The following is a 21,888-nucleotide window of genomic DNA, read 5'->3' on the forward strand; positions in this document are numbered from 1 at the left end:
GACACACCGATTTTCATGCACTTGTTTTCTTGGGTTGAACTGACGCGGGAATCTATAGCGACGAATAGCGTCGAATGGCGCGATAGGGAGCTATTTCTATTGGTTGTGTAAATCGGCAGTGATCGGTTTTATTTTCATTTCATTGCATTTTCCGATGCTACATCTAATTTGTGTCGTGCTATACTTGTCGCGTATCAATAAGGCGCGTAAAAACATGAAACGTGCGTAGGTGGATTATGGCTCTTACTGTAAAGCGTTTTCGTCTTAATTAATCAATTCAATACGTCAATAAAATTGTTTATCACTTGATAAATACAATACATATTTTGATTTCTATTCGGACAACAAACGAAATTGGCATTCAAATTGTGACCTATAAGCTCATACAAGTGCGTTATAGTAAATAAAATATTTTTAATCCATAAACGATGACTTAATACTTTATAAGATTTTTTTTTTATATATAAATATGTTAAACTGAGGTAAATTACTATTGACATTGGAGAGATAAAGGAATGATATCCAGGCCGATAAATGCGGGTTCAAATTCCGAGCAAACAGCACTGCATTTTCATATGTTTCATTTATAATTGAAATTAAAATTTCGGAAAAACATCCTGAGGAAACTTGCGTGTGACTTCAATAAAGCTTAAATTTCAATAAAATAATAAAAAAGTATATAAAATCATAGAAAAGTACTTAAAAAATTAACGCGTCGAAGATAGTTCGTTCTCATTTACAAAAACATATTAAGTACATATATCAAGATTATCTAGTTAAATCTGACGTTTATTAAGTGAGAAACACATGATTCTCTTTAATGCTCTATTAAAAATGTTTTGTCTTTAGCATCTCAAAACCAGGCAACAAATGGATTTTCACTTTCACAAATGGATGTTCATTCAAAAGTGAAGTATGCGGCATGCGCGGAAAATACTGATATCTGTAGATTTTTAAATATGGAATACACACAACCAATGAACGAATAGCTGTCGCGAATTTTTTTTTTTTGTTAGAAATGTGGATACTCTTAGGCATTCTTGATGAGATACATCCAGAGATAAAATATTAGTTACTTTGACAATTAAAATATTACAACGCAAATATTTTTAATTTACACTATTACAATCTACAGATTAAGTACTAACAAGTAACAACAGAGACAATTATTCAAGCATTCTAGTATAGATTAAAAATATTATTATAGATAAAATATATTTTACCTACGAACTATAATATAATTACATTAGATATTAATACAGTTTAGAAAAATCAAGTGAAAAGGAGGATTTACTTTGAATGTAATGTTGAAACAAGCTATAAGTTTTCTTTTTATGCAAAATTCTTCGATTTCAAATAATTGAACTATTAATTAATATAATACACAGATTAAATGCTTTGAGAGATGTTATTTACTAACAGCTTATCTACATATAGATACAATTTACGCAAGGTATATTTTTTTTATTTATACTTATTAAAGTAAACATAAATTTACTTTATAAAAATATTATTATTCTATACTTAAATTTTAATAGTTTGTGTAATGTCATTTACATTTAATTGGATATGTAAATATAAATCTATTTTTGTGCAATAAATTATAATTTTAATAAATTCAGTATTAGTATCTAGTATCCTAAACAAAATAAAGCAAAAATATTTATTGCCGCTTCCAATAGCAGGAACATTAAAATAATAAATAATAATAAAATGATATGAGTATTTATCTATAACCATGTGTGACCTTGGATTTACATGATTTGATTTCGAAAAAAAAAATTCGGCCACGAGTACTAAAACTTTTAGAGCAAAATTAAATTAATTATGTAGACAAATGAGATTTTAGCAAATCCCGTGGAATAGGTAAATTTGAGATTAGATTATCGTTACTCTTATTATTATCTTTATTAATTATTATCTTCTTGCTATTGAAATATTGTGTACAATTTTTATGTACATTCAATTTAATGAAATGCTAGACGAAGGCAAAAAAAAAAAGTTTAAATGATTTAACTATACAATATTTTCAGATAGAATTAATATTGCTAGCAAAACCAACACTTTTACGACGATACAGTAGGAATACAGATATATATTAAGTATATTTCAAGTTAATATTTTGTAACTTACATTATGAATACCACATACTCACTATGATTTAAGCTATTATGCTTGTTTTATGTTTTTCTTTGAAATAATTCAAAACAAATATTAGATTATTTTGTTAATGTCTAATAATAGTTATACCTAATATTTTTTATTATAACATAGTTTAAGAGTTGTACAGAACTATCTGTATTTATGTAACCTTTTAGTTTTTCCATTCATTCATTCATTAATTTTGAACGACAAATATACCAGTCGAGTTGTTATATTCATTCCTTTTACATAACATTATTGTTATTCTTACGTAATAAAAGCTTACTATTTAAAAATAATTCTAAAAATAGCTCTTATAATAAAATTTCACACTAACTTCAATTTTCAAACTAACATACAACAGCGAAAATAAGTATTTCTTTACAAACTCTTGCTTTAAAACCAGTGCATACCTATTTCACACAGAAATGAAATACTTTTTTGTTAAACTACAAAAGTAGATCAATTTACATAAATATAATTTGTACAAAACAAACGCATATATAGTCACTTTTTCTTAAATCGCATTACAGACTATTAATAATACACATTGACATTTATTTTGACGTTTCTATTTATAGTCTGTACAAATTATTTGACAGTATTAAAATAATGTCAAGAGAGGCTACAAAAGAAATAGAACTGGCCGTTTAAAAAAAAAAAGAACAGAAGCAACCTTTTTGGTATCCATAACTGGGAATGAAAAAAATTGTCCATTCAAGTGACAGTTCAGAGAAATTTCAAGGACTTCTAAAGACGGTGGAGATGTCCTTGAAAATCTCGCGCTATGGGCGCTTGAAGTATTGTTCGTCGATGCGCTTCGCGAGTGCGACTAGGGACTCGTGCCGGCGGACCGTGTCAGCGAGCTTGCGACAAGGCAGTCGCGTCGTGATGATCGTGAACACGTGACCGAACACAAGAGCGTCGAGTTCTGTTGGACTGTTCACGGTATTATTAGCAGAGATGAAACAGACAGTAGTTTGACCGGATATTCGAATTTTTACTTAAAAATATTTGTTTTTTATCCAGTTTTTTTCTATTCGGCCTGATAAACATGCAGCCCAATAGTAGCTGTCTGGTATTCGGCCGGGTAATATTATTGCAGCCGGATACCGGAGAGTTAACGGATATCCGTTTCATCTCTAATTATTAGCTTAGTTATTAGGGCTGGTGCTCACGTTAGCTCACCTAAAGAAACAATAGTAAGACCATTTGTCCACCGCCGTCTTCGACAAATTCATCTATTTGACCAATACATTTACCCATACCTAACAAATATATACACTTATAAAGAATGTCATAAAAACATTCAAATACACAGATACTAAAAAAGAAACACCTTTATATTATTTATTTATAAAAAAAACATCTGCCATTTCGCATAAATAAAACAAAAGTAATTGTATAGTTACTATAAAATTTATTTATTAATTTTTACATTTTTAATTATATTTCCCCACTTTCAATTGAGCACAGATAACGTTTAATTTCAAGAAGTCTGTAATTTCAAATGTTGCCATGTAGAATACATATTAATCAAGTTGCACATCTTCACGATAAGGGGTATAAATTGGGCTTTGTCTACTCATGAATTTCAAGAGGCTGTCAATACTAATTCGATTGTTACTCGGCACTTTCACTGTCATAATCGGACCTAAAATTATATCAAGAATTATACCTATTATTTAGAATAAATTGTTAATTCTTATTTTAGTTTATTTAATTAAGAAAAATTTTATTTTGAAATTAAATTTTCAATTTAAACTACTTAGGGTAAAACACCCATTTATTGGCACTTTAAGGGACTATCTCATGAAAACCTTATATAGTTTTCACAATATAGAAATTTAAACATAAAAACTTGATTTAAACTCTTTTAAAAGTATTAGAAAACCTTTTCCAATAGATTTTATTCTAGATTATGCGGTATGATTTAACATTTTTCGGAATTAAATTATGTTGAGTAAAAAACCAGTCATTGGCACAGAAAATCCCTTCATTGGCAGTGATCATAACCCATTATTGACATATCCTCTATTTTCCTTAATTAAGACAGTAAGAAACAAATAAAAATGGTATAGTAATGAAAAACATTATAAAATGACTACAATGAACATTTTAATTAAAGAACATATATTAGAAACTTTTTTCTCATTACACATGAAAACAAAAGCCACTTAAACATGAAAACTGAACATTATAAATATTTATAAAAATATCAATTATAACAACTGAGATCGTTTTTTATACTATCCTATATTTTTTTTTTACAAATCTATATAAATCAACATTTTGAGATCACTATTTTAAGTAACTATGTACAAGGTCAATCATCATCTAATTCAGTCAATATTTTTTCTATTTCGTCCGTGGTGTATGTTTTATTATGACGACTTCCTTGCATTCTGTTTGTATCAATTAAATCCTGATCATTTTCTTTATTTTCAACAATGGTTTCAGTATCAAATTTATAGAATTTCTCAGAAAATAGTATTTTAGATATTTCGTCTTTAGGTTTCTTTTTTGTTTTGGTTTGTTTCTTTGGCACCTGTTGTTTCTCTTTTTCTAATTTCTTTCGTTCTCTTTCTTCTTTTCTTTTCTTGATCCCTTCTGCTTTTTCTTTTTTTATTCTGATTTTTTCACTTTCTTGTGCTTTCCACTGTTCAGAGGTTAGTACAAACGGAGTTTTTATAGAGTTCTTACGTCCTTTTCTTGTCGGTGTTTTGGGTAATATCAAAATGTCATTTAACTTTACGGGAGTAAGATTTTTCATGGGTATTGTTGAAGGTGTGACAGATGGATTACACTGATCTGAAATAATTTGTATTGACTGAACTCTTGTTAAATTCTGATTTTCGGGAGTAGTATTATGTATTTGAACACTGTGGTTTATTAATTCAAAATGATGTTCCTGTGATAAATCTTCAAATAACACGTTGCCTTCATCTGAGGACTCTACTAATTTTTCAAAAACAATTTCTTCTGAAATAGGGTGTAACTTAGATTCTTCTGATTCAACTATGCTATTTGGACAATCGTTTATAAATATTTGCATATTTTCGATCTCTAAATTATTATTAAAGTCTTCAACATTATTTATAAGTTCTGGTTCTACATCTAGATTTTGCTGTTGATTTGAAGATATATTTGCTGATGAACTAAAGAAATTCCAGATTTTTTTAATTAAAACAATTGACTCTTCTGATGTTAACTCTCCTTTTTCTATGCAATCAATGTTATTATTGCCTACTAATTTAACAAAATCTTCTTTTGAGAGTAATTTGTCTTTTTCTCGGGTGATGTCAGAAGAGTTGGACATTTTTATGCATTTTGTTCCAAGGCATTTACTGTAATCTACTGCATTTTCATCCCACGGACAAATCCCTGTTGCTCTAAACCCGTTGATAATAGTTTGCGGCTTTATACTTTTTTCTATTGTGTCTTTAAGCAATGGTACAAATTGATTCTTAGTTAGTGCTTGAGATGGATTAGTTCTACGCCATTCTAAAACACTTTTTTGCCATTCTGTTTTTAAAGGCTTAAATGCAGCAACGTCAGCAGGTTGTAAAAGCCTCGTACAATTTGGGTATAAAGCAATTAGAACTATCTGCAAAGATGAACACAGTTCGCTTACATTGTATGTTAAATGAGACTTATGACCGTCTACAAAAAGTATTACAGGAAATTTTGTACCATTTTTGACCAGATGGGGATGTAAGACATTCTTGATATAATCAAAAAAAATATCGGTATTCATCCATCCATTCTCACTGAGACCCACGCCCCAATCTTCTGGAATTTTAGAAGTTATTTCTGCAGGTAATCTTTTATTTGGAAAAATTACCATTGGTGGAGTAAGCTTTCCAGCTGCACTAAAAGTAAACATTACAGTCAACGAAGTTTTAGCCTGGGCGTGATTAACTTCATAAACATTTTTCTCTCCTTTCGAACTCAAAACGAGGCCTGTTTTTGGGCACAACACAAAATTTGTTTCATCTCCATTTAACACTCGATCTGGTTCAGAAAGAATGTGAAGCAAATTATTTTCAATAAAGTAGTCGTTAATTTGCCGAAACCATCCCCTGACATCATTTTCTGACACAGTTGAACTGGCAGTTGTAACTGCTTCTGGCGTACGAAAAGCAAGGGTAGGATGTCTGGCTAAAAATAATTTAAACCATTTCTCGCCATTTTTAAATGAGGACGCCCGATTGGTTTTTTGTAGAAATTGCGAAACACTTTTGATTAAATCGTCTTTTCTTTTTGGGAAGCCTTTTTGGCTACTAACTTTAATCCATTCGACTAAAGCCGCTTCTTCATCGTTATTTAAAACTGTGGGTGGGCCTGGTTTACAGCCATGCTCTGGATTCTTTAATCTAAACTGTATAGTCGAACGCGGCACTTGGAAGGTTCGGGCAGCAAGTTTTTTACTCATTCCCTTAGTAATTTCTACCAGGGCTTTTTGCAAATTTTCTTCGGAATACATCTTCCGCTTTACCTTATTATTCTTTACATTACTTATGGCTTTTGTACGTGGCTTCATTTTGAAGACAACTGAAAATATTTTCTAAATGTAAGGATTAAAATATAAATTATAAAAAATAATTGTTATGGTTGGTAAATCTTTACATTTAATAAGCAAACTTGTGAACTAAACATGCATAAAAAAATAGCAAAAAACTAATGTTTTTTGATACTAATTATTGACACTGCTGCCAATTAATGGTTTTCTATGCCATTGGCAGTGGGCCAACATTTGGAAAAAAATGTTTTTAACTTATGACACGCAATTATTTGAAATCTGAATCGTAAGATAATTAATATTAAGTATATTTTGACATTAAATATATTTTTTGTTTATTTACCTAATGTTGGCACAATGCCAATAAGAAGGTTTTACTCATATTATTTGTACCATATATTGGCACAGCAAAAACTTTACAAAATCGGTTTAAACAATAAAAATCGTTATTAAAAAAAGCTACTTAAACTTCTAAATAATCGTATAAAACAGTAGCTTTAAACAGAACTTGAAAGATTCGCGAACATTATTGAGAATAGTTAACTTCTTACCTTAGCAAAAACACAAATTTTTGTTAGTTTTTTTCATTCAAGTCCGAGTACGATAAACAAGTGTTCACCGCGGCGCCATCTTCAAAAAGGGGCAACTTCTGTGTTGCCAGTAGTATAGCACTTTAAAACTACTATTTATTGCACAAAAAAAATACAGAGTTCGGGTACTGGTAACCTTATTATTGATAAATAACTGTAACGTGCCAATAAATTGGTGTAATGCCAACAATAGGTGGTTTTACCCTATATTATATAACTTTTTTGTGATCAATTATTCAACAGAGTGTTGCCATACATAAAAAAATAATAATCAAATTATTAAAAAATAAAAAAAGTTAAAAAGAAAACCTCTCGCTATTCCACTAGACATCCTTGATTTAGACCCGCTTGAAGATTGAGTTATATCTTTATTTACTTCCCGCAAGTAATCATTGCTGTTAAGATTATAAAAAGTACTATTACTGCTACTTATAGTATATACTACTACTACCCGCTACTAATACCGGCTTCGCAGATCCATTAAACACGCTAGTAAAGCATCAAGGCGGTATGATTTTTCGACATCTTTATATTTCATCCAAATTATGAAAGTTTAATTAATGATACACCTAAACCCAATGATGTTCTAGTAAACAGATATGTTATAAACGCGCAAAAAGTGAAGACTAGAAAACGTCCTAATTGGGACGTTTGCCTTTAGTCGTTTTACGTAGTAATACGTTATAATACATCATAATTACTTAATAATACGTTTTGCGTAATTAAAACATCTAGTTATCCCTTTTACTTATTGTTTTTATCAAGCTATCCTTTTTACTTGTAACGAAATGTAAAATAAACGATCCCCGGCGCGGCACACTTTTGCTGTCGTTTAGTATGGGTATAACATATCTATTTATTAGAATATCATTGCCTAAACCTTTCTCATTAATAAAACTTCATTCGGTAGTTTTTGTATTTATTACGTTCATACAAACGTATAGACAGACACGTTGGGTTCTTCGTTTATAATAAGTAATAATGACGTTACTGGACAAAATTTTAAAAAGTAACAGCTAAATTTAAATTTACTTTTGCAGATTCGAAAAATAACCATAAAAGCATCATTTTAGCACAATGAGTTCATCCATAAAGCGTCATAAGTTACAAAGACACTTAGAATCAATCAATCTCGGGTATAGGTAGCTGTTTCTATTGGATATAGAATAGTACAACACAACTTAGGAGGTACGTCTAAGTTGTGTCGTACTGTACTAGTACGTACGTACGTACTAACGTATCTAGTATTATAAATAATGATATATAAATCAAGAACTTTTTATAGTACATAATATACCGGAAGCATTATCAAATCGCTTGCAAAGTTCAAAGTTATTTTTTATCCTTGATTCGATTAGTTTAAAAAAAGAACGTTAACATTACCTAGAATCCATGAAGTTTTCAGAACTCCTTCTCATATCAGAATCGACAAGCGTTTCAGTATCCAATATCACATCACTATCGACGACGCTATCGATAACTTTAATCTCCTCCTCCTCTAAATCGGAAACTGTTACATCGGTCCCAGTTTCATCGATCGTATCCAATTCATTAACTTTCCTTTCTACATTGAAATTTTCATTCGGATAAGCGATAACTTCGAAATCATTCTTCTCGATGTCTTTGTATTTATTCTCTGTTATTTCATCGACTTTATCGATAAGTTCATCAACGATATCGATAACAAATCTATTCGATTCGTCAAGCGCTATGTTTCTATTTGCACTATATTCGCATGTTATTTTTCCTTCATTTGACGTCATTATTATTATTTGCTTTGAAGCAAATGGTTTAAAGCCTGTTTAAGTTAAATAAATATAAGTAAATTGCTGTTACACTAACTAATATTTTAAGATCAATATGCAATATCCGAATCAAAGGCTGTTAGGACTATTTAAAATGGAACGTATGACGTCAATAAGTACCGTTAGCAAATAAAGTTTATGTTACATTTATTCCGAGATGTATTTAAAAACTAAAGATACTTGTGCTATAAGTAAAGAAACTATAAGTAAAGAAAAAATATATAATAATAATCATTTTATGAATTCTCGTTGCGTGCTCTACTTACACAATTATGTATTTTAATACTTTCGCCTAACTATAGGTACATAACATAAAAAAAACATTAATCCTATACTATTATATATAGTTCTCTTTCAAACTAGTATCAAGTACTAACCACTTTTGTATATAATAACTATACTAACACCTACCTCTGCTTATATGTAAAATAATTAAATATATATTAACCAAAGACATCCTTATTGCATCCCAGGTTATCCCGGCTCGATTTCCTAATGCACATCTTAGAACGTTTCACCCTAGACAGACTGCGTACTGGGGATACACGACGTCTAACACTTAACTGGCATCCCTGGGTCACTAGATACTCTTCCTGGGGCTATGGATATAAGGGGGTATTACATAGAAAGGATATTATGGGCAACCTACATTGAGGTAGACTTTCACGGACCTGGTCTAACTAACTTTCCTGCTGTCCTTGATCATGATCAATGCGATCTATATTAATATTATAAATGTGAATGTAACTCTGTCTGTCTGTTGCTATTTCACGACCAAAACGCTGAACCGTATTTGATGAAATTTGCTATGAAGCAAACTTGAACTGCAAGAAAGGACGCTAATGTTGCCTAAAACATGACAACCGATACCTTAAATGTGAGAGAATCTCCGGGCGAATACTAATATCATAATATAGATATCGATCTTCGATTTCTCTGGATGGAATATACACTTTTACGGCAATACTCTGTATTTCTGTTAACCATAAGAAGTCAGATTGACATATTCAAATACACAACGGATTCATAAAACGTCATGTCGTATTACTGAGGGTAGTAGTCTATTTAATATAATTAATTGTATCAACTGTTATTTTTTGCAAAAAAGATAACATTAGTTCTTAGATTTTTAATAAAAAAAAACTAAACATTTTAAACTCTGTGCGACAATAATTCGTGTATTTCACTTTCGTAAACTCCCGCAGACATTTTCAACTTTGCCGTTTCGTAAATTTAAATCGTTTATAAAAATACACTGGTCAAAAAGGCGTATTACTCGATACAAGATTTTGTAGATGATAAAAAAGCGTAGAATTAATACCTGTTGACTTCCACGCAGGATATATTAACTTAAATAATTGTATTAACTAACATGACTTTGTATTTTTTAATGTTGAAAATGAGTAAGTACTGAGTTTCTTGACGGTCCTTCTCGGTAGAATCTACTTTCCGAATCGGTGGTAGCTTCACTTAATTGTAAAATGACGATTCAAAAGTGCTTGTAAAAGCCCACTTGAATAAAGTTTATTTTGATTTGATTTGATTCACTGAAGACAATACTATAGTGTGTGTGAACAGACTTTTACTAAAGTGTGTCTGTATATAGCCTTACTTTCAAAAATATTTACGTACCGTCAATTTCATTTGCGTAAGATTGGACATCCTCAAGAAATGCCTCAACAGCGCATTCGTGATTGGTTTAATCATGAGAGCTGCCTTCGGTCCAGTGGCTGATAATAACGCCTTCATGTGCCCGTAGATTAGAGCGTCCAATGGGGATGGTCTGGGTGTAGGATAGACTAGGATATAGGATAGGATAGAGGAAACAAGGATACAGTATTTTGCCTTATACTCTATTCATCACTCTCAATCGTAAAATTTCAACAACTAATAAATTCTACAATGTATTGAAAACATGGCAACGCTGTTTTTTTAGCTTGCTCTTATTGGTCTTACGCATAATAATATCTTTTGTAATTACGAGAGTCACTCACTCAAACTAATACACATTTGAGTATATTTCACGTGGATTCTCCTACCCGAATAGATTTCTAACCAATTTTGACAAAGATATGCTAAAAACAACGCATCTTGTATTGTTACAGTGACAGCTATAACAACTTAAAGCCATTTATGCCCTTCTATTTTCGATTCAACCCATTACATACAGCTCCTTGATATATATGATATAGAGTTTCGTCCCCAAACAAAATGTTGTTTATCTATTAGAAGGCCGGGCAAATAGGCCACCTGGTGGTAAGTGGTCACCACCACCCATAGACCACCCAATCAATGATTAAAACACATGTCCAATGCTCAATAGCTAAGCAGGCACGTAAGAATGGCGCTTGTAGGAAGCATATGCCATACGCTTTATGTCGTGTGAATATAATGGAAATATCTTTTAACACATTTAAAATTTAAATATATTAAATATGCAAGATGGCAGATAATTTTAGTGACGATTTTATAATACTTAGATATAAATCACTTGAAATTTACTCACGTGCCAAAGAAGTAATCTCTGTCACCTAATCGTTGGCTCAGCGAGTTGCAGCATTGTTCAACCTGAAGATTATTATATTAATATTTATTAACATGAAACCATGAAACTGAACCGAGATGGTCCAGTGGTTAGAACGCGTGCATCTTAACCGATGATTTCGGGTTCGCGGGCAAACACCACTGAATATTCATGTGCTTAATTTGTGTCTATAATTCATCTCGTGATCGACCATGAATGAAAACATCGCGAGGAAACCTGCATGTGTCTTATTTCATAGAAATTCTGCCACATGTGTATTCCAGCAACCTGCATTGGAACAGCGTGGTGAAATATATTCCAAAACTTCTCCTCAAATGTAGAGGGGAGGCCTTGGCCCAGCAGTGGGAAATGTACAGGCTGTTGTTATTTTGTGTGAAATGAAAATGAATCTAAGGAGATTAAGAAATTTCATGTCGACTAGCCAATCACAAGACAAGCCAATGAGAAATTTTCAAATTACGTAATATTAACATTTTAAATGATTAATATTTTGGACGAAAACTAAAATCGACTGTGAATATTTTTTCCTTATTTTTCGAGCGAACCCACAAACAAAACATGAAAATTATGTTAGACTTGCGATCCGCCCCGACTTCGCACGGGTACAGTACATACTACTATATACACTACATATACACTGATACTATATATACCTACTACATAATTTGTTTATTTACGACATCACTTTAGAAACTTAAAATAATCAATGTTTCTTCTACTCTGTCCATGCATCATATACAAAAACCTTCCTCTCGAATCAAATTTAAAAAAACCGTATCAAAATCCGTTGCGCAATTTTAAAGATGCAAGCGTTAAGGTACTTCGTTTTACACTATGTAATGATAAAGTAAAACAGTACTCAGGGAAACGTATAAACCGCCTAATATTTCGAAACGGGAAAAAAATTAAAATAACTCAATACTCACATCTGCCAGCACCTGGTCTAACGTCTTATCGTTCCAGTGTAAAGCCTTCAAACGCTTTATAACGCTGGAACGCTTCGACCTGGTCTGCAACCAACCCAGTGGCCAGGGATACACGGACGAGTTACGCACTCGCGTCACTGTATTGAATGTTTCTTGATCTACCCACGATATGTATAGCTGTGGAAAGGTTATAAATTTATTCGGTATTTCTGATGTTATTCTTCATATGTTATGTATGCGACCACCCTATGGAGGTATGGTACGACTCAACTTAGATGTCAAATCGGCAAAATTCGTAAAACCGAGCACATCCGAATTGAGTACGCTATCCCAAATTATCAATATTTATTTCTCACGCGAATATGATCTTTACGCAAACGTAATAACTTGTAATATCATATGACCTGTATTCGTCAATTTGAGGCGTCGATTTTCATGCACTTGTTTTCTCTGACGCGTGAATCTATAGCGACGAATAGCGTCGAATGGCGTTATAGCGAGCTGTTTCTATTGGTCGTGTAAATCGGCAGTAATCGGTTTTATTTTCATTCCATTGCATTTTCCGATGCTACATCTAATTTGTGTCTTACTATACATTAGGCCATCGCGTTCGCCGAGACCACAGACGACGGCCCGGTACCATCAACCCTTACGCAACATAACGCCGCCCAACAACGGACCACATCGATCTTTCTTAATAATTTCTGTGTCTCTTAGAATTAAGAAAACTATTCATATTATTTTATAATAATTTGTTCTGAGGGCATTCTGTGTTACAACCTCAACACATGAAGTAGTTTAATTAAATTAGTATTAATAAGTATGTGAATTAAAATAAATTCAGTTTTAAAGTAAGTCCTTCGGCTGTGAACTACGTAATTCATAACTAAACAATGATTGTCACTGATTTTTTCTTAAATATTTATAATAATGAGTCAGAAAAGAAAACAAAATATACTTCATTCAAGTAGGCTTTTACAAGCACTTTTGAATCGTCATTTAACAACTACATTGAGTGAAGCTACCACCAGTTCGGAACGTAGATTCTACCGAAAAGAATCAGCAAGAAACTCTGTAATGAATCTTATTCAACATTTAAAATAAAAAGTCATGTCAGTTAAATACGATACTGTAACTTCATATTTTATTGTAATTTCGTCTGTATAATCTTGTATTGAATAATATGCCTTATTTACCATTTTATTTTTACAAATCGTGGTTGCTCCTGCAAAAATTGCAATGTGTTTTTTTCATATTTCTCGTTTGCTGTGCCTTTTTAATCCTTATTTCAATATATGGAAATTTCGATGTCTGAATATCGCATAGCTAAATTTGTAAACTTTTAAACTATAGAAGTAATGACAAAACTGTTTTTACAGTTCGCGCGTATTGCAATAACGATTAAAACCAAAGATTTAAATCGTTAGATGCGCCCCTGCCACAGTATAACCGCTATAAAATGTGTCAATCCTCAAATGAGTGAGCTTATTCATTCGCTACCAGTGTTCATTTATACGCGTGACAGTCAGACGTCATCCATTGTAATTAATGCGCTAATTATAATCCAAAAAAAAAATCGCACAATGCCGTCATGTGCCTTTCGAAAGTGCAATCACAACTCAAGAAATACTAATAAAGTCCAGGGTGTAACATTTCACTCGTAACTATTTATATTTATTTTAATATTGAATTTATTTTATTCCGATGTCCGACAAGACCACGAAATGAAAGAAATTGTGCGACAGAGAAAGTAGTATGGCCTAAATTATGTAATTAACAGAGATGAAACTATTGTCTCAGTACCATTCTATTAACTAATAAATTATTAGTAGTATTAGTAGTACTTCCGTGTATCTAGTTATATTATAACTTATATTATAACTAGATACACGGAAGTACTACGGAAGTGGTTTGCACGTAAAAATTGCAAAAAATACATTTTTGTAATTTTTACAAATTATTTTCTTTAACAACCTAATTTCTTACATTTTACAATTTGATGAATTTGTTGACCGTACTTCGCACGCATTCGTGTGAGTGCGTAAGGCATCGTAAACGACTTGTCAACACACGCATTGTAAAAATTATTCCACAGTTTTTCAAGGTGAGGGCGCATCTAACGATTTAAATCTTTGATTAAAACGGTGTAACAATCGAAAAATATATTTAAAAAAATAGCGACTTTTGCAGGAGCAACGACGATTAGTACAAAATACACCGGTGAAGAAGATTTGAATATATTAAACAGCCACTTTAATAATGTGGATAATATTCCTTAAAAACAGCTCCTTGCATAAAAATAGTATACATAATATTGCTGTACACATTTTGTGAAAGAAATATATGCATAGCCAATTTATTAAAAATATACTGAAGGAAGTTCCAAACTCAAATATTATAAATAGACCTATCAGTTCTTTTTTGCAAATTGAAAAAAAGATACATTAAATGGAATAATGAAACTTAAACATACCTTTGATAGTTTAACATGGGTAAATTAAAACTTAATTATTGCAAAATATCATTAAACTCAAACTCAAATAAATATAAAGAGATATTTGCAATGTTTTAACAATGGGCATTGCATGTATGTATATCCTCATTCAAGGAAAAACACATTCAAAAGATATATACATTCCTTTTTTAAAATGCTTGTATAGCATTTTGGCAATCAAGACAATATGTACTAATGTAGTCACAATTTCTAGGTTTCAACCTAGTATTTCAAAAGACATTTTTAATACTTCTAACTTCAAGAGTGATTTGCTAATCAAGAGAATGCTACAACAATTGAAAGATCAATAATATCTTAAATCCTGTGAAATAATATCCTCTCCGAGGAACATATATTTAACACTAATAATTTCTAAACACTGCCATGCTACTGAGAATTTCAGGCAGATAACACAAAATCTATAGACTGGTCCCAAAATTTTAGTCTAGCACCTCTTTATCAGATGTTATAGGCCTCCTTTTAAAGCCATGCAGCTACGAAATGAATGTTTGACATTTTATTATAATCAAGTGGCCTTATAGCTAGACTAACTAGATCCATAGTTGATAAAACATATACATACCTCAGCATTAACCAGAACATTTGTAATGAGACTCATATAAGCTCTCATCTCAGCCCTCTCCTCGGTTGATAGTTTGGAACATAGAGTTACACCCTTATTGGCTGCAAACTGCACAATCGGCTCCAACTCCGACACAACAAATGCTCCACACTTTATGAACGGTACCCGACCAGACGGTGACATGAACTCTGCATTCCAACGCATTTCCACCTCAAATGGTAGATTACACATCTGGAAATAGTTATTGAAAATTAAGTGACAGGAAGTTATTATGTGTTACATTAAAACAAATTTACTGGGAATAATCATCCTTTAATTACCTTTAAGAAGGCTTGAACTGCTAAACAGCTGGCATTATCCGGGAGCAATATTTGCTCCACCTCGTAAGGTTGGAACAGTTTCACATTGTCCGGCCATGGCTCTTGTGCTACAATTTAAAAAGAATAAATAGAGTCTGATATATATCAAAGATTATTTGAGATGTTATCATTATTATTAACAAAGGAGGGTTGAAAATATATGATTTTAGACACTCTAATTTCTACCTTAGTCAATACAAACAAACATTTAAGAAAAAAAAAAACATTTACATTATTCATAAATCATAGGTAAAATTTGTCTGTCATTAAGAGGGTTTTTTACACGGGTTATTACATATATATAAGAAAAACATATTAGGCACACTGTCTATACACTATTTGTATTATTTACGTATTATCACTCAGTTTAAAACTCAATAAATACCAAATTCGAAATCATTGAACATTTTTACTAATTAAAGATCGCAATGTTCTAAGTATGAACAATCACTTCATAATTATTTAGGGCGCCCTGCATCTATAATTAAATAATGGTGTCAAAGTATTTAAATATAGTAGAAAACAATATTATGTAATACAACCGAATGTAAATAATGACGAAATCAGATAAAGCACTGTAAGTATAATACATACCGTTCAGCGATGTGATAATAGTGTCTTTAAGGGATACTTCTGGCATGATTTTAAGTTAAAACAACTCTGTTATTAATAATTTTTATTTTAATTTAACTTTAAAATTATAGAACGAGCACGAGAAACCATTTGGCAATTGGCAGATTGACAGACAAATTGACAGATCTAAATACTTTCTATAATTGAATCTGACATCGGCATTTTAAACATTGCCAGTTACTAACAAACAGTAAAAACTTCAACTTTGAAAATAAAATTATTAAATTGTGTTTAACAGACTGAACCTCCTACGTACCTATTTTTAATTAAAAAATGTCACTTACCCATTTGAATAAGTTTTGTTATATTATCACCCACACATGCTATATTATTATTCAATAAATTTATTCCAAACGCAAATTCTTCATCATCACAAAAGTCGAAGGGCTTATCCAGAGCTTCTGTTTGCCTTTCATCAGATACATTTGATTTAGAACGAATAAGTTCGCTATAGTTGTTAAGAATTGTTTCGCCGATTCTACTTTGAGGAGATGAAGATCTAGAAGTTTTTACCGAAGATTTAAATGAGTCATTATATGATAAACATGATTTTAATTTCGGTTCTTTAATTTCATTTGACCATATATTAAAAACACTCATTTTTAAAATTTATGTGGTATTTTAAACATATTAAAATATCATTTTTGAAATTTAAGAATGACGGCGGAAGATTTTTTGTTTTCTACCATTCATTGTCTACAGAATGTCGACCTTTTCAATCATAATCTGTATTTATTCCGAAACTTTTATTTTAAATGAATTAATGTAATCAATTTAATTAAAATCAGAATGAATATTAAAACGAAATAATAATCAATAAAATTATTACTTATTACAAACATGACTATAAATAAGGTATCTGTATTATAAACAATAACTGTATATGTATAATATAATCTGTATTCGGCTTAGCGTGTCAAACAACCACAAAATAATTGTAATAAATAAAAAATATAATAAAGTTTTTTAAGCCAATAATTTACGCTAAATTGTAAAATACTTGGTGTTAATATTTCTACTAGGCAATATGGCAGATGTTCTTGATATCGAGAATTCAGAAGAATTCGAAGTCGATGAGGATGGTGAACGTAAGTGTAGCGAGCGTACCTTAGTATAAATTACTGTTAGTTATAACTTTTTAATATTTTTAATAATTATTGATTATTATGTTAAGCTTATATCTCATAATGACGCATGGTAAAGATAAAAGAAGAGACTCGCTTTTGATACATAGCTTTCATTTTACAATAACTCATAAAAAGTAGGTTATGTTTGAATCACTCAATCAGAACAGTCGCTTTCGAATTTTTACGAATGTTACTAACATTCTTGTATTTTATTTTTAAGAGGGAATCGCACGTTTGAAGGAAAAGGCGCGAAAACGTAAAGGTCGTGGTTTTGGGACCGAATCTGGCGGTGGCGGTGGTTCTGAAAGAGGCAATAGGGGAAGGTATGAAAAACTATGTAAAAAACTATGTTGTTAATAATTAAAGACAGAAAACTGTAAGGAAAGACTCTTACATTATGTCATAAGACATTGTCAGGTTGACTCATTTTTTGAGGAATGTGATTAAAGGGAAGATAATTGTATGAAAAAAAAAAAAAAAATTATAGCACAGATGAACAAACATCTAATATAGAACTCTTCTGTTAATAAAAAATATTATTTGAGTTACTTTTCTATTTATTTTTAACTGTCTATAAGTTAAAGATGCGCTTCTTATTTAATTATATGTATGTATTTATGTTTGTTTCTAGATATGACAGTCTTGCTCCAGAAGGAGATGGTAACACACCTGGACCACAAAGGTCGGTGGAAGGTTGGATCCTATTTGTGAGCAATGTACACGAGGAAGCCCAGGAAGAAGATATACAGGTATTACTTAAAATATATCTCTACTATATAACTGCCCATAAACATCACTCTCTTGGGCTAAAGCTTATGGAAAGAAGTTTTGGAACCTATTCCATTAGGCTGTTCCAATTTGTTTTGATAGATACACACATGGTTAATGTCTTATGACTACATGTCACTTGCCAATGCCTCCCTCATCACCATGACTTTCTTCATCCACTAGCATGAATGAATTAGAAATGTAAATTAAGCATGAGAATTCAAGGAGACTTGCCTGGGTTGAATATATATTTTTCTGTTAAAACTTGTCACATTATTTGACTATTGGGCAAACTCAGCTCCACAATAAATAAGCCACTTATTAAATATAAATAATATAAATAAATATTCTACAACATCACAAACATTACTCTGATCTTAATGTAAGTAGCTAAAGCACTTGTCTTATTATAAATCGGAATAAACAATGGTACCACAAACACCCAGACCCAAGACAACATAGAAAACTAATGAACTTTTGCTACATCATGTACCCATACCCATAAATACCGGAGTAAACATTATTCGACCACAGAGGTCGTCATCGTCTGAGTAATAGAAAGGCTTTAAAAACCTAATATACTTTTTTTGTTATAGAACCAGTTCTCAGAGTTTGGAGAAATCAAAAACATACATTTGAACCTGGATCGGCGCACCGGTTTCCTTAAGGGATACGCCTTAGTTGAATATGAAACATACAAACAAGCAGCTGTAAGTTTTAATATTGTAGATTACAGTTAATTAGTAACACTGTATTACAGTACTAAAGAAATGTTTTTTATTTTGTTCTGTTGTGTTACATCCGTTTTAAACATTGTTACTTTTGCTCTATATTATATTTTTTAAAGTTAGACTATAAATTAATAAATAATACGATAAGAAATGAAATGTCATTAGAATCCCTTTAGAATTAAAATAATAATAAATTCAATTTTATTAATAAAAAAAGGCAGACGGAGAAGACAGGAAATAATGCGGTTTTCCTTATGTAACATGTAATTTTTTTTTGTTTTTCCCGCAGAGCGCTCGTGAGGCTCTCGATGGAGCTGATATTCTTGGACAAGCGATATCGGTGGACTGGTGCTTCGTGAAGGGACCAACTAAAACTCACAAGAAACGACGATAGTCAATATTATATTTTAACTTGTCTTATGTATCGCACTTTAAAATATCTAAACTTTTTTAATGTAAATAGATTCAGTGTCTTGTTAATATTGCTATTTTAATAAACACAGAGTTTTATAAGATTTAATATACAATAATTCATGGTTTAGTAGTAATTTTTTCCGGTTTAACGATGATTAAAGAAGTACAATCTCAGGCAATATAGCTTAAATATAAAAACAATGATATGAAACAAATAAAAGATTATATTTAAGTAGTCGTTAAGTGAACCGTTGGTGTTTAAAGTGTGATGCATAATTAATACATTAAGTAAGCTAAGACCTTATCGCTTATGTATGTAATATATGTCTTTCTATATTATTTGTTTTTATTTACCAACAATGAACCCCCTAATATAGAAAATGGCCTCCTTATCATTTATCACAATGGTCTAGTCAAATATGTATATTAAATACAGAGTTGTTGAGTTTATTGTAGCTTAAGGTACTCCTTATTATATCAGTTATCTACCAGTGAAAGTACCGTCAAAATCGGTCCAGCCGTTCCAGAGATTAGCTGGAACAAATAGACAGACAAAAATTGTAAAAAATCTTATGTTGATATACCGTGTATACGTACATATGTATTGAGTAGAAAAGGGCTATTTTAATATTACAAACCGACACTTCAATTTTATTATATGTATGTATAGATAAATATTTACTACTCAGGTTCAGAAATAAATACCTCGGATATGAGAAGAACCCGCGTTACAAACTAAGCGGTTCTTGTGTCGTGTTTATCTATAAATTTCGAGAGCTCAAACCCTGGATCGGGGCTGTAAATTATTCCGTCGAGAAATTTTCGGAAGTAGTCAGGATGTCCAGTGTTTACAATCCGGCGTTCAGAAATACATGTACAGCCATTGGTGCTAACTCAAACTATTTCTAGTCGTGTCTGGTGTGCTATTCCATCTGATGATCGGATTATTCGAGGCAAGAGCGCATTTGTATTTTCGTAAATATTTGTGCAATATAGAACTATACCGCCACTTGAACTCGAGTTAGTATAATCCTTAAAGGTTGCAATTGCGCCATTTTAACGCTTTTAAATAAATATTATTATTTAATAACAATAGTTCCATTAATTATATATATAAAATTATTAATTATAGAATAGAAGAATAAAACAGAACAGAAGTAAAACCTTCGATCCCATGCCACTTTAAGAAGTTTTCTTAATATTAAAATATTTAACGTAGGTTACGAACCTAATCTTCTAATTTACCCCTTCAAGGGTGTTAAGAACAGATCATATTAAATAGGATTTAGAAGTTAACAGTATTACATAGGAGAAAATTGTCTATGTCATAGTTCGTCCTGGGGTTCAAAATTGCTCTGTAACAAATTTCATCAAAATTGGTCTAGTGGTTAAGTCAAAAAAGCTAAACAGTAATTCTTGTATTTTATATTATTAGCGAGGCCGCGCGTTACGTGACAAACAGATTTTTGTCAAAGTACCTTCATCAACAATGAGGTTTCTCGATCAAAGGGAAGTGGGGACTGCAATTTCTGCAAAATAGTTGTCCTAGTCTAGCAAAGCCGCAAAAAGCTGTGCGTAGCTTTTGAATTTAGGTTTTAGCAGATTATATTTATGATTTTATGGTATATGTTCTAGTACAGAAATAATTTCTGACTTTTCAAAAGTTTCTCTCTGCCGACGCTACCATTATCGGGCGGACCACGCGTCTCAATTCTAAAAGGTCATTTACCATTCGGATTGCTTTCGTATTATATAGGGTAACCTACATACATATGCCTTAAGAGAATGCTTTAGTACAGCGGTCGGAAACCCGCGGCCCGCGAATATCTTCCTTGCGGCCCGTGAATGTTTTGTAAAAAAGTTGACAAATATATTAATTCTACAAAAAATAGCATCTCAAATGCAACCTTAGATATCACACTAAAATTTGTGTAGTCAGTTTCCTATTTAGGTCATTTCATTTCATTTATCTATGGATTGGGCTTCTAAGGTTAATATCATGACTGCGGCCCGCCTATACTTTATTTTGCCACCTTGTGGCCCTTGCCTACCAAAAGGTTGCAGACTGCTGCTTTAGTATATTTCGAAAAAAAATAATAGATATCAAAGGAATAGCAACACATGGTTTACAGTTCATACTATTTGGAGTATTACCTACAAAGAATCGAAGTTTAATCAAGGAAGAATCAGATATTGAAAATTAGCCTTTTATTGGTAAATTAGTCAACTAGTAAAACAAGGAAGGATAT

The 21,888-nt window shown here is 31.5% G+C and overlaps 3 protein-coding genes across 6 annotated transcripts; 1 reads left to right on the forward strand and 2 right to left on the reverse strand.

The window, feature by feature from the left end:
* Positions 1-2,659: 2,659 nt before the first annotated feature.
* On the reverse strand, positions 2,660-16,740 carry LOC124541032 (metaxin-2-like). Of its 4 annotated transcripts, XM_047118817.1 has the most exons (10): positions 16,561-16,740; positions 15,928-16,034; positions 15,608-15,838; positions 12,531-12,707; positions 11,566-11,627; positions 10,692-10,842; positions 9,508-9,658; positions 8,638-9,052; positions 7,564-7,649; positions 3,538-3,796 (listed from the first exon to the last, which is right to left on the reverse strand). In XM_047118817.1, the coding sequence occupies exons 1-10, from the start codon at positions 16,604-16,606 to the stop codon at positions 3,675-3,677; spliced, it is 1,548 nt and encodes a 515-aa protein (XP_046974773.1). In that variant the 5' UTR covers positions 16,607-16,740; the 3' UTR covers positions 3,538-3,674. The 4 variants fall into 4 exon arrangements, with proteins under 4 accessions (XP_046974775.1, XP_046974773.1, XP_046974774.1 ...); XM_047118818.1 differs by lacking the exon at positions 7,564-7,649 and having other exon boundaries at positions 3,540-3,796; positions 16,561-16,739; XM_047118819.1 differs by lacking the exons at positions 3,538-3,796; positions 7,564-7,649; positions 8,638-9,052; positions 9,508-9,658; positions 10,692-10,842 and adding an exon at positions 2,660-3,081 and having other exon boundaries at positions 16,561-16,732.
* On the reverse strand, positions 4,241-7,462 carry LOC124541031. Its single transcript, XM_047118816.1, has 2 exons — positions 7,216-7,462; positions 4,241-6,696 (listed from the first exon to the last, which is right to left on the reverse strand). The coding sequence occupies exon 2, from the start codon at positions 6,683-6,685 to the stop codon at positions 4,469-4,471; it is 2,217 nt and encodes a 738-aa protein (XP_046974772.1). The 5' UTR covers positions 6,686-6,696; positions 7,216-7,462; the 3' UTR covers positions 4,241-4,468.
* A 750-nt stretch (positions 16,741-17,490) lies between the features above and the next one.
* On the forward strand, positions 17,491-19,975 carry LOC124541081 (RNA-binding protein 8A). Its single transcript, XM_047118905.1, has 5 exons — positions 17,491-17,687; positions 17,947-18,049; positions 18,358-18,475; positions 19,091-19,204; positions 19,515-19,975. The coding sequence occupies exons 1-5, from the start codon at positions 17,627-17,629 to the stop codon at positions 19,617-19,619; spliced, it is 501 nt and encodes a 166-aa protein (XP_046974861.1). The 5' UTR covers positions 17,491-17,626; the 3' UTR covers positions 19,620-19,975.
* The last annotated feature ends 1,913 nt before the right edge of the window (positions 19,976-21,888 follow it).

Source organism: Vanessa cardui, chromosome 27 (assembly GCF_905220365.1).
Source record: "Vanessa cardui chromosome 27, ilVanCard2.1, whole genome shotgun sequence".
NCBI lineage: Eukaryota > Metazoa > Arthropoda > Insecta > Lepidoptera > Nymphalidae > Vanessa > Vanessa cardui.